The sequence below is a fragment of the Amphiprion ocellaris genome, chromosome 9, assembly GCF_022539595.1.
Source record: "Amphiprion ocellaris isolate individual 3 ecotype Okinawa chromosome 9, ASM2253959v1, whole genome shotgun sequence".
NCBI classification, from domain to species: Eukaryota; Metazoa; Chordata; class Actinopteri; family Pomacentridae; genus Amphiprion; species Amphiprion ocellaris.
This window is the reverse complement of record NC_072774.1, coordinates 1,103,075-1,115,173: the sequence shown is the minus strand read 5'-3', so window position 1 is coordinate 1,115,173 and position 12,099 is coordinate 1,103,075. Positions and strand designations below refer to the sequence as shown.

The 12,099-nt window shown below is 38.0% G+C and overlaps 1 protein-coding gene across 2 annotated transcripts in view; it reads left to right on the top strand.

Annotated features, from left to right (window-relative positions):
* Nucleotides 1-12,099, top strand: part of lmtk3 (lemur tyrosine kinase 3) — a 36,555-nt gene that overhangs the window by 1,359 nt on the left and 23,097 nt on the right. The window contains exons 2-5 of one of the 2 annotated variants that reach the window (XM_023271082.3): nt 3,826-3,974; nt 5,909-6,056; nt 7,500-7,573; nt 10,069-10,187. In XM_023271082.3, the coding sequence (XP_023126850.2) occupies nt 3,826-3,974; nt 5,909-6,056; nt 7,500-7,573; nt 10,069-10,187 (490 nt within the window). The remainder of the gene's footprint in view (nt 1-3,825; nt 3,975-5,908; nt 6,057-7,499; nt 7,574-10,068; nt 10,188-12,099) is intronic. The other variant, XM_023271083.3, reaches the window with a different exon arrangement.

Sequence of the window (12,099 nt, the reverse complement as noted above, 5' to 3'; positions counted from 1 at the left end):
TCTTTTTATGTGTTATTTTTGTCATATTTTGGCTTGATTTAGTTGTTTTTTGTCTTTTTTTGTCATTTTGTGTCTCATTTTTGTAATATTTTGTCTTCTTTTTGTTTTTTTTCTTTTTTTGTCTGACTTTTGTCATTTTGTGTCTCACTTTTGTAATATTTTGTCTTGTTTTTTGTGTGACTTTTGTCATTTGTCTCATGTTTTTGTTGTTTTGTTTTTCCTTTTTGTCTTATTTTTGTTACTTTGTGTTTCGCTTTATTCATTGTTTTGTGCATCGTTTTTGTCGTTTTTTTCATGCTTTTGAGATTTTTGTCTCGTTTGTACATTTTATTCTCTGTCTGTTTTTTGTTTTTTTGCGTGTCACTTGTCTCATTTTTTGTCATTTTGTTTCTCGCTTTGTTCGTTCTGTGTCTCATTTTTGGAATATTTTGTCTTGTTTTTGTTGTTTTTCTTTTTTTTTTTTAAAAGTGAAATAGTATGTCATTCAGTTCCAGATACCTGTGATTAAATGTTTTGTGCTTTTGTAGATAAACTGATCTGGAAATGATAAACTGAGGCTGAATGTTGTTGAAATTCTGTTTATTTTTCTTAACAAATTTCAGTTTTTCATGATGTTTTGTTAAAAAAAAAAAAAAAAAAAAGTCCTTCAATGTGAACATTTTGCACTAAAACAAAGGAACCACTCGGGGTTGTGGTTATTTATAGGTTATTATGCTGTGGTTTTACTGGTTTTACTGGAGATCAAACTGGAAATGAACTAAAATGAGTTTGACTTCCCTGATCTTGTGGATGGAGGAGTTCTGGGATTTTTCTGGTTCAGAAACAGAAACACAAACATGACATTAGAACTGGATCTTTAGGAGTCAACAGGAGGAGAAATCACGAATAAATTCACCTAAATGTTGACAGAATGGAGCAGATCTGGTGTCACAGCTCATATTTAATCATAATTATTCATTTAATTCATGTTTTATCTGAAGAAATCCTCCCACTCTGACCTCTCATCTGCAGCTTTAACTCAGAAATAGTCCACGTTTTTAGATTTTACAAACGATTCATGTTGTTTTTAAGGATTTATAGCAACACAGATTCAGTTTTCATCATCAGAACTGTGTTTCACTGTTTATCTCTGATCAGGGCTGCACTATGCTGGAGATGTTCTGCAACTGCTGAAAAAATACAGGAGTTTTTATGTAATTAATCATTTTAAAATTATTGTGGTGATTTTCTAAGGGAGCGCATTGACTTTGAAAATAAAAATTCTACACTTACTGTAATTCTATACGTATTCTGGTTTTCTGCAGAAAATTTCAGTATTTTTTCAACTTGTTTTGCAGCAAAACTAAATATGTCAACATCAGCTTTTTACAGCATCGTTCACCCAACACAAAAAGTCATTTTCCAATAAAATACTGTGACGGAACCTCATTTTTTGCTGCAAAACATGTTGAAAAAATACAGAAATTTTCTGCAAAAAACCATAATAAGGAAAGAATGCAGCATTCTAAATTAGTTGGGATGATTTTCTAAGGGAGTGCATCGACTTAGGAAATACAAACTAACATAAAAAGAGCTGGAAAAGGTTTGAAAATAGTTTTTTGTTTTAGATTTGCATTCAGATAAGTCTCTGTGATTTAGATGATAAATGAAAACAAGACAGAGAACCTGTTTTTAGTCCAAATCTTTCCATAGAACTGGTCGTTTTTGCAGACAAATCTTCCTTTCCAGTGATTTTCTTGTGCATAATCCAAAACAAAATCTATTTTCCAACCTTTTCCAGCTCTTTTTGTGTTAGTTTTTATTTCCTAAGTCGATGCACTCCCTTAGAAAATCACCACAACTAATCTAGAATGATTCATTCTTTCCTTATTCTGGTTTTCTGATGAAAATTTCAGTATTTTTTCAAAATGTTTTGCAGCAAAACTAAATATCTCAACGTCAGCTTTTTACAGCATCGTTCAGTCGACACAAAAAGTCATTTTTAATTGTTTATCTACAAGAATACTGTGTGATCAAACCTCATTTACTCCAATTTAGGGACGTTTTTCTCAACTTTCATTAATAACAGAGTTAGCTGCCCTGCAGGCTGCAAATGTGCGCAAGAAAAACACTGGAAAGGAAGATTTGTCTGCAGACACAACCAGATTTGCATTCAGATGAGTCTTTGTGCTGCTGATTTAGATGATAAATGAATACAGTTGTGAGACAGAGAACCTGTTTTTAGTCCAAATATTTCCATAAAACTGGTTGTTTTTGTACACTAATCTTCCTTTTTAGTGTTTTTCTTGCACCTGTGCAAAAGCTCCATTTTAAAAAGCTGGAAAATGGTGGCAAAGAGCTTAGTGCAGCTGATTTAAACAGTTTATAGTGTTATTTTTGTGCAGCATGCAGATCAACAAACACTGTTTTTAAGGAAAGTTGAGAAAAAATTAAATTGATTGAAATTGAAGATTCAGTGTTAAAAATGACTTTTTGTTTTGGCTGAATGATACTGTAAAAAACTGGCGTTGAGATATTTAGTTATGCTGTGACATATGATTAACCCTCCTGCTGTCCTCATTTACGGACACCAAAAAATATTGTTTCCTTGTCTGAAGAAAATCCAAAAATTCTGCAAAAAAATTCCCCAAATTTCTGAAAATTTGCAAAACCTTCAGGAAGAAAATTCCAATAATTCCTTAAAAGTTTTCCTTAAAAGTTTTATTTTTTTAAAAAAATCCCCCAAAATTGGCAAGAAAAATCTTGTAAATATTTTCAAAAAATTAGTAAAAATCTTCCAAAAAAATCCTAAAAATTTCTGAAATGATTCCATATATTAATATAAAACTTCTAATATTTTCTTCAAGAACATTCACATAAAAATCAGCCAAAATGCAGTGAATTTCATTGGATTTTGGTTGATTTTTATGTGAATGTTCTTAAGAAACATTTTTAACATTTCTTTTTTCCCACCAAAAAATGTTCAAATATTTCCCTAAAATGTTGAAAATGTGGACATCGGAAGTTTCACTGTGAAAATATATTTTTTTCCACATTTTCAAACTTTAAAACGGGTCAATTTTGACCCACAGGACGAGATGAGGGTTAAAAAATGCATAAATTTTCAGCAGAAAATCTGAATCAGGACAGAGATGATGCTTGTAGATTGTAGGTTTTTCTATCCCATCCCGGCCGTTCTGCTCAGACATCCTCTGACTGTTTCTGGCTTCTCCGTTTCCTGCTTCTTGTCGTCTTCTGTACATTTTTGGCTTCAGAACATACAAACCTGTGACCTGTCGGCTGTTTAACTCGCTGCCCTGCCCCTTTTCTTTCCCACAGATGGTTCACTTCTCACAATCGACCACGCTGAGGTACAAAACAATCAAATAATGTCCCGCTCCTCCCTCTGTCACCTTCCTGAGTTCAGTACTTCTTCCCTTCTACCTGATGGTATCTCCAGCTTCCCTCCCTGCTTCTTGTCTCCTGAGTGGAATGCCATTTCTGATATCTCCCCTCTCCCCCATGCTTCTCTCCTGACTGGAATGGTATACTCCCCCCGAACTTTTAACTCCGCTCCTTTTTTACCGACTCAGACGATGTTTTTTAGATCTTGAGCTTCGTTTGTTTTTCCCGCTTTTTTATCCCCCGAATCCCTGAAGCAAACTGTCCATTGGGGTTCTCCAAACCTGCCGCTAACAAATCTCTCCAATGGCTTCCTCTGTGACAGATCTCTCTCTATCTTCTCTGACTCCGTGATTCTCTCTGTTCCAACCTACCAGTTCCCCCTCTGTTGTAGAACCTCTAGAACCTCGATGTTCCTCACTAACCATCCGTCTTCTTCTCCAGTTTCTCCGTCCAGGGCCGCCTCCCTCTCTCCTCCGCCTTACGTCGTCATCCTCATCTCGTGCTCTGGGCTCGTCTCGTTTGTTCTGCTGCTGCTCACCTGCCTTTGCTGCAAGAGGGGAGGAGTGGGGTTCAATGTAAGTCTTCAACATGTAAGAGACTTCTTCACCTCTGCTTCCTCTGTCTCCTCCAACACTTTCTGCATGCTGGTTTTTGGTGTCATTACATGAAAGATCAGCCAGATTCTCCTGTCGGACCTCCTCAGAATCTGCTCTTTATTGTCTACAGTAGCTTTAGGAAGTTTACTGAGTGTATGTAGAGTTCTACCGTCATACTGGGAATGTTTCCAGAGTTCCAGGTCCTTGAAGTCCATAGAGGTGGCTCCAGACTTATCCCTTTTTGATGGACTTTTTCCATCATTTCTGAGCTTCAGAACTTCATCAGTCTGGCAGATTTGCATGCAAGAACTGCAACTAAAATAACTAAAAGAGCTGGAAAATATCCACAAAAATGGTCAAAATGACCACAAAACACATAAAATCACCCCAAAAAGAGCCAAACTACCCTGGAACATTCGAATATGCCAGGAAAAACATGCAAAATCACCACAAAAAGTACCAAAATTACCACAAAACAGGTGATATTGCAACAAAAACTCAAATTTGGCACAAAAAGCATGCAAAATTACCCCAAAAAGAGAGAAAACTACCCTGAAACATTCAAATATGCCAGGAAGAACATGCAAAATCACTACAAAAAGTAACAAAATTACCACAAAAAGCACCAAAATTACCACAAAACTGGTGAAATTGCTACAAAAACTCAAATTTAACCCAAGAAACATGCAAAATTACCCCAAAAAGAGCCAAAAGTACCATGAAATGTTCAAATATGCCAGCAAAAACGTAGAAAATCACCACAAAAATGGCTAAATTTTCTTGAAAAGGACCAAAACTACCATAAGAACTCAGAACTCTTAAAACTCTGATCGTTTAACAGTGAAGTTACTGTAAATAAAGAACCACATGATTCTTTGTGGTATATTTACCTCTTTTTGTGGTAATTGTGGGTCTTTTTGTCGTAATTTTGGGTCTTTTTGTGGTGATTTTGTGTCTCTGGTAATGTTGACTCTTTTTTGGTGGTTTGGTCTCTTTTTGTGTTTAATTTGTCTCTTTTTGTGGTAATTTTCCAGATTTTTTAGTTATTTTAGTTACAGAACTCAGATGTGTTTTTCCTCCTAAATGTCATGGTTCTATCTGCTGGACTGATGAAGTTCTGAGGCTCAGAAATGATGGAAAAAGTCTATTAAAAAGTGATAAATCTGGACCCACCTCTATGGACTTCAAGGACCTGGAATGTTCTAAGTGAGACTAAACTTAAAGACTGGAAGCAGGAAAGGAGAACGTCCCCTGGAGAAAGATCTAGAGTAGACCTACGGACAACTGGAGAAAGTTCTAGAGTAGACCTACGGACAACTGGAGAAAGTTCTAGAGTAGACCTACGGACAACTGGAGAAATATCTAGAGTAGACCTACCAACAACTGGAGAAAGTTCTAGAGTAGACCTACCGACAACTGGAGAAAGTTCTAGAGTAGACCTACCGACAACTGGAGAAGGTTCTAGAGTAGACCTACCGACAACTGGAGAAAGTTCTAGAGTAGACCTACCGACAACTGGAGAAAGTTCTAGAGTAGACCTATCACAACTGTAGAAAGTTTTAGAGTAGACCTACCAACAACTGGAGAAAATTCTAGAACAGAATAGGTCTACTCTAGAACTTTCTCCAGGGGACGTTCTCCTCTATGGACTTCAAGGACCTGGAACTCTGGAAATATTCCCAGTATGAAGGTAGAACTCTGATTATTAATAAAGTTACTGGAGATGTTGAACCAGATGTTCTGAGGAGGTTTGGGATTTTTTTTCTAGATTTGGTAGATCTTTTCCAGACTGTAAACAGAAACTCATCAGTGTTTTTTGTTTCTAGCTTTCTGAATGTCCGTCTTCTCTGGGTATCTGCTGCTCTGATCATCTCTCTTTATTTCCTGTTGGTAGCAGCTCTGTGATCTTTCTGTCCATTTCCAACCAGGAGTTTGATAATGCAGATGGGGAGGAATGTTCTGGAGGTTCCAGCCCCATCCAGGAGGACAGCCTGTCGTCCTGCCCCTCCCTGCCCGAGGTCTACACCCTGCCAGTCAGGGACCGGAACAACTGCCCCGCCCTGCAGGACGGACCAGGTACCTGAACGCACCTTCAGAGGACATCTGGTCTCAGACAGCTCACAGACATTAGAACATCTAAAAACACCAAAGAAACCACCATGATGTTTGTAATAAACTAAACAGAGCTGCAGATGGACTTCTTTTTTTATGAGCTCAAACAACCACATTAGGTCCACTGATATTCCATTAGTTTTTGAATTTTGTGTCGTCTTTACATAAAAATATACTTTCTTACCATAAATTGATGCAGAAAAGGAATAAATCAGCACATAAAAATCCACCAGAATGCAAGAAATAAAGTGTTTAACGCTTAGAATTAAGCATAAATTGTTCAAAGGGCTCAGAAATTGTCCTGTATAAATCAGTTTGTTTTAAATTAGATGTAAATAGTCTAAAATGACCCAAAATGGTCAAAAATCTATTGAAATTGTCTAAAATGAGCCAAAAGTATCCAACTTTACTCAAAAACTGTCCAAAATTACTTAAAAATTTTGCATAATTATCAAAAATTAGATCTAGTTTCCCAAAACGATTCCACGTTTGTCCATAACCCATTAAAATAGTCTAAAACTAGATTGAAATTGTCTATATGTACTCAATAGTTGGCCAAAATGATTTGAAAATTGACTAAAATTAGACATCTGTCTGTCTGTCTGTCTGTCTGTCTGTCTGTCTGTCTGTCTGTCTGTCTGTCTGTCTGTTATCTATCTATCTATCTATCTATCTATCTATCTATCTATCTATCTATCTATCTATCTATCTATCTATCTATCTATCTATCTATCTATCTATCTATCTATCTATCTATCTATCTATCTATCTATCTATAATCTATGATAAAACATTAAAAAATCAAGTTCTGCGGTGAAATAAAAATAAAGTTTTGTCCAAATCTGCTGAAGGAGAAACTTCAACATCAGACCATTAAACCTGTCGTGAATTAAAATCTCCATTATTTATTTAATTTCCATCTAAACAAATGATGATGTCTTCGAATACACAGTTTTCGCTTGATCAGTGGTTCTAAAGCCTTCTAATATTCAGTTTACTTTGATGAAATGCAACAAATTCTGATGTTTGCAATGCTAGAATCAGCATTTTGTTTCTTTGCCTGAAAAAACAACTTACAGAAGTGTTTGTTGATTTTATTTTCTATTAATGTACAGAAACAGAAGCCAAGAAACACTGGAATCTGGGGAAAAATGTGCAGAAAATGGATTTTTCAGTGACAAACTTAAAATGAACTGTGTATTAAATGTGTTTAAATAAGAAATTATTTATTTATGTATTTTTTAATGCGACTGACTTATGTGTTAAATCACATCTATCATATTTAATGTTTTGATGCAAAATCTGTGGTTCTTTGTTTTTCCTGTCAGTTTTTGTATTTAGATTTTATATCATAAAAAAACATCAAATGTCTCTGATCTTTTTTTTTAATTTCTCTGTTTTTTACAGACTCCAAATCTCAGTGCTTCAAAAGACACACTTTAAACTATCTTCAGGAGATTGGAAATGGCTGGTTTGGAAAGGTGAGACGACCACCGCTCACTTTACGGTGTCATATGAGGGTCGATCGAAAAGTTCCAAGACTGTTTGTGTTTGTATGAGGGTCGATCAGAAAGTTCCAGGACTGTCTGTGTTGCCCTTTATGTGGAGCATGTCACAGTCACACGTTGGGAGAACATGTTGATATTTCATGATCAGCATCAAGTCCAGATGTTCCAGATGTTTTTGGAACCACTGCAGCTGCATATTTGTGATTTGTTTCAGGAGAAAGAGGCGCTGTTTGCTGTTTTTTTTCAACATCCAGCTGGTTTTTACTGCAGATTTGTCCCTTAGAGTTCTGCTGGAACATCCTGAGGAGTTTAAGGAGGTCTTTAAACCTCCTGAACTTTGATCTGATGCTTGTAGATGCTCCAAAACAGGAATCAAGTGTGGCATTTTTGATTACAAAACCATTGTTGCTCTGCTCACCAAATTTGTGTCTGTGCAACTTCTTCCTGCTTCCAAACTGAAATTCCAGCTGATGTTTTTTTTTTTTTTTTTTTTTAGCAGATTCAACTCATCACAGATGGAGCTTTACATGTTTAGAAAACAGGACTTTGATTGAGTGTTAATTTGTTGACTACCCTGTTACTAGTTTCACCATGTTGTGGTTGTCTTCTCATTCTTTACCAGTCCTAAATGCTGGATTTCTCTCCCTCCTTTTTCACAATTAAATTCCAGTTATATAGTTGCAGTTAGGAGATTCAGCTCATTGCAGATGGAGCTTCACATATTTACAGAGGAGTGCTATAAGTGTTGCAGGAGCACTGGGAGCAGAGCATCACTGCACAGAGATATTGACCAAACTTAAATACATTTCTGCATATTTAGTGGCACAGTCTCTGAACTTCTTGATCAACCCTCACCATTGTGATTCTATTTAAACTATGACCCACTTGGCTGATTTCCTGTCATATTTATTACTGACTAGCAACCAGTCCTACCCCTCAGATTAGTTATTTTCCTTCTTGCTAACATGTTGTTAGCAAGCTCTTGTTCTTGTGAAGCTGCTGAGGGGGTCACGGGAGTTTGACCTGCCAGTCCACATGTGCTTTGTGGATCTGGAGAAGGCCTACAACCGTGTCCCCCGAGGGGTTTTGTCGGGGGTACTGAGGGAGTATGAGGTACTGAAGGAGTATGGGGTACTGAGGAAGTATGGGGTACTGAGGGAGTATGGGGTACTGAGGGAGTATGAGGTACTGAGGGAGTATGGGATACTGAGGGAGTATGGGATACTGAGGGAGTATGGGATACTGAGGGAGTATGGGGTACTGAGGGAGTATCAGGTACTGAGAGAGTATGGGATACTGAGGGAGTATGGGGTACTGAGGGAGTATGGGGTACTGAGGAAGTATGGGGTACTGAGGGAGTATGGGATACTGAGGGAGTATGGGGTACTGAGGGAGTATCAGGTACTGAGAGAGTATGGGATACTGAGGGAGTATGGGGTACTGAGGGAGTATGGGGTACTGAGGGAGTATGGGGTACTGAGGAAGTATGGGGTACTGAGGGAGTATGGGGTACTGAGGGAGTATGGGGTACTGAGGGAGTATGGGGTACTGAGGAAGTATGGGGTACTGAGGGAGTATGGGATACTGAGGGAGTATGGGGTACCAGGGTCTCTGATACGAGCCATTCGGTCCCTGTACAACCAAAGTGAGAGCTGTGTCCACATACTCAGCACAAAGTCAGACTCGTTTCCAGTGGGTGTTGGACTCCTCCAGGGCTGTCCCTTGTCTTGGATCCTGTTTGTGGTATTCATGGATCTCAAGGTGCAGCCGGGGTGAGGAGGGTCCGGTTTGGGGACCTCAGGATCACATCTCTGCTTTTTGCAGATGATGTGGTTCTGTTGGTTCCTCAGACCTTCAGCAGCACTGGAGCAGTTTGCAGCCGAGTGTGAAGCGGTATCTCAGGATCTTGTTCACGAGTGATGGGAAAATGGTGTGGTGAATTTACCATCCATCTACGTTCCAACCCTCACCTATGGTCATGAGCTCTGGGTAGTGACCCAAAGAATGAGTTTGTGGATCCAAGTGTCTGAAATGAGCTTCCTCCATAGGGTGTCTGGGTTCAGCCTTAGAGATAGGGGGAGAAACTCAGACATCCAGAGGGAGCTCAGAGTAGAGCTGCTGATCCTTCACCTCTAAAGGAACCAGCTGAGGAGGTTTGGATATCTGATTCAGGTCCTCCAGGGAGACTTCCTTTGGAGGTTTTCTGAACACATCCTCCTGGGAGGAGACCCCGGGGTAGACCCAGAACCTACTGAAGGATTATGTATCTCATTTGGCCTGGGAACACCTCGGGATCCCCCAGGAAGAGCTGGAAAGTGTTGCTGGGAAGAGGAACGTCTGGAATGACCTGCTTCATCTGCTGCCTCCACGACCCCAGATAAGAGGAAGAAGATGGATGGATGGATGGATGGATGGATGGATGGATGGATGGATGGATGGATGGATAACATGCTGTTTATCTGCTGCAGGTGATCCTGGCTGAAGTTCTGTGCGACTGCAGCTCCTCCCAGGCCGTGGTGAAGGAGCTCCGGGTCAGCGCCAGCCCTTTGGAGCAGAGGAAGTTCCTGGCCGAGTCGGAGCCGTACAGGTGGGAGAAACCGATCCGACTAGAGCGGCCATTTTGGGTCCACTGCAGCCAGAAGTGCAGTTATGGAATAATGATAAATATAGTTTAACAGCCACACAAATATAGAAGAGTGACTCAGTGGCTGTAAAGGAATATCCAGCGAAGGTTGGCTCACTTTAAGGCCCTTTGTTTAGAATTTAAAGGCAGAAAATGAGCATTTAATAAATAGTTTATAATAATAAGATAAGATAAGATAAGATAAAGTTCTTTATTTCTCCCCACTCCAGGGGAAATTTACTATTTTATTAATAAAAGCAGATATGAGCATTAGGGCTGCACAATATGTTGTTTTAGCACCAAATTTAACACATTTTGCTGTAAATTTTTCTGCTGTTTGAGAGATTTAGTCTGATAGAGAATCATTTACTCTGACATAAGGAGGTTTATTTGTTTGTTGACAACATGTGCAGCAAAATAAACAAGAGCAGGAGAGAAACGCTGAAAAGGAAAGAAATCAGTTGAATGGAAATATTTCAGCTACAGAAAGAATGATGTCGACCAAAAATAGCTTTTCTGTCTTTCAGATAGAGTTTCCATTAAACACATTTCAAGACATTTTGGATCATTTCTGAGTAATTTGAACTATTTTTTGTCTAATTTTAGTCAATTTTCAAGTCATTTTGGCCAATTATTTAGTATAAATAGACAATTTTAATTGAATTCTGGACTATTTGAATGGATTGTGGACAAATCTGGAGTCACTTTAGGAAACTAGATCTAATTTTAGACACATTAAGTCATTTTTGAGTAAAGTTTGATATTTTTTGACTCGTTTTGGACAGTTTCAATTAATTTTTGATATTTTTTGAGTCGTTTTAGGCTGTTCATATCTAATACAAATTGATGGGACTATTGGGCATTTTTTTGAGTCATTTTGAACAATTTAAACCTATTTTTTGATCAACTGAGTCTTTATGGACAATTATTGAGTCTAATTCAGAGTCATTTTGGACAGTTCCGGACAATTTTAATGGATTTTTGACCACTTTTGAGTCATCTTAGATCATTTATTTTTCATTTAAGACAATTTAATTTAGATTGGCTAATTCCAGCATGAATTTAGACAAATGCTGAATGAATCTGACAATTTCTGAGTCATTTTGGACACAATGGAAAATATTTTGGGCAATTTTTGAGTCATTTTGAACAATTTATACCAAATTTTAGATCAACTGAGTCATTTTGGACAATTAAGTTAATTAAACGTTGGACTATTTTCACAGATTTTGGACATTGTTTTGAGTCATTTTGGACAAACTCAATTGTTTTTTAGTGATTCTAGACATTTTTAAATGTAGCAGGCAGGTAGGTAGGAAGGACATTTTTTTCAATATATATTGCAGAAAAACAAAATATAAGATGTGCATAAACAGATAATAAATGATAGAGTACGAAAACAGAGTGGTAAAGATATTAAACGTGTTTACAGGCAACGCTGGCAGATGTTGGACATGAGTTTGTCGTGTTTTACCACCTTAAAAAATGGCTCAGTCTCACTTTAATGATTGATAAAATCAGCAAACCTGATGTAGTTTGAATTAAATCTGTGTAACAGTGAGAGCGGAGTTCAGAGTGGGAGGATTACTGCAGTTACACGGTGATAAAACTGAACCACGAACAACCTATTTAATAGATTTTACTGTGAATCCCAGCAGCATTTTGGCTGCAGCCCTCAGTCTGTAACACACACACACACACACACACACACACACACACACACACACACACACACACACACACACACACACACACACACTACACACACACTACACACACACACACACACACACACACACTACACACACACACTACACACACACACACACACACACACACTACACACACACACACACACACTACACAAACACACACA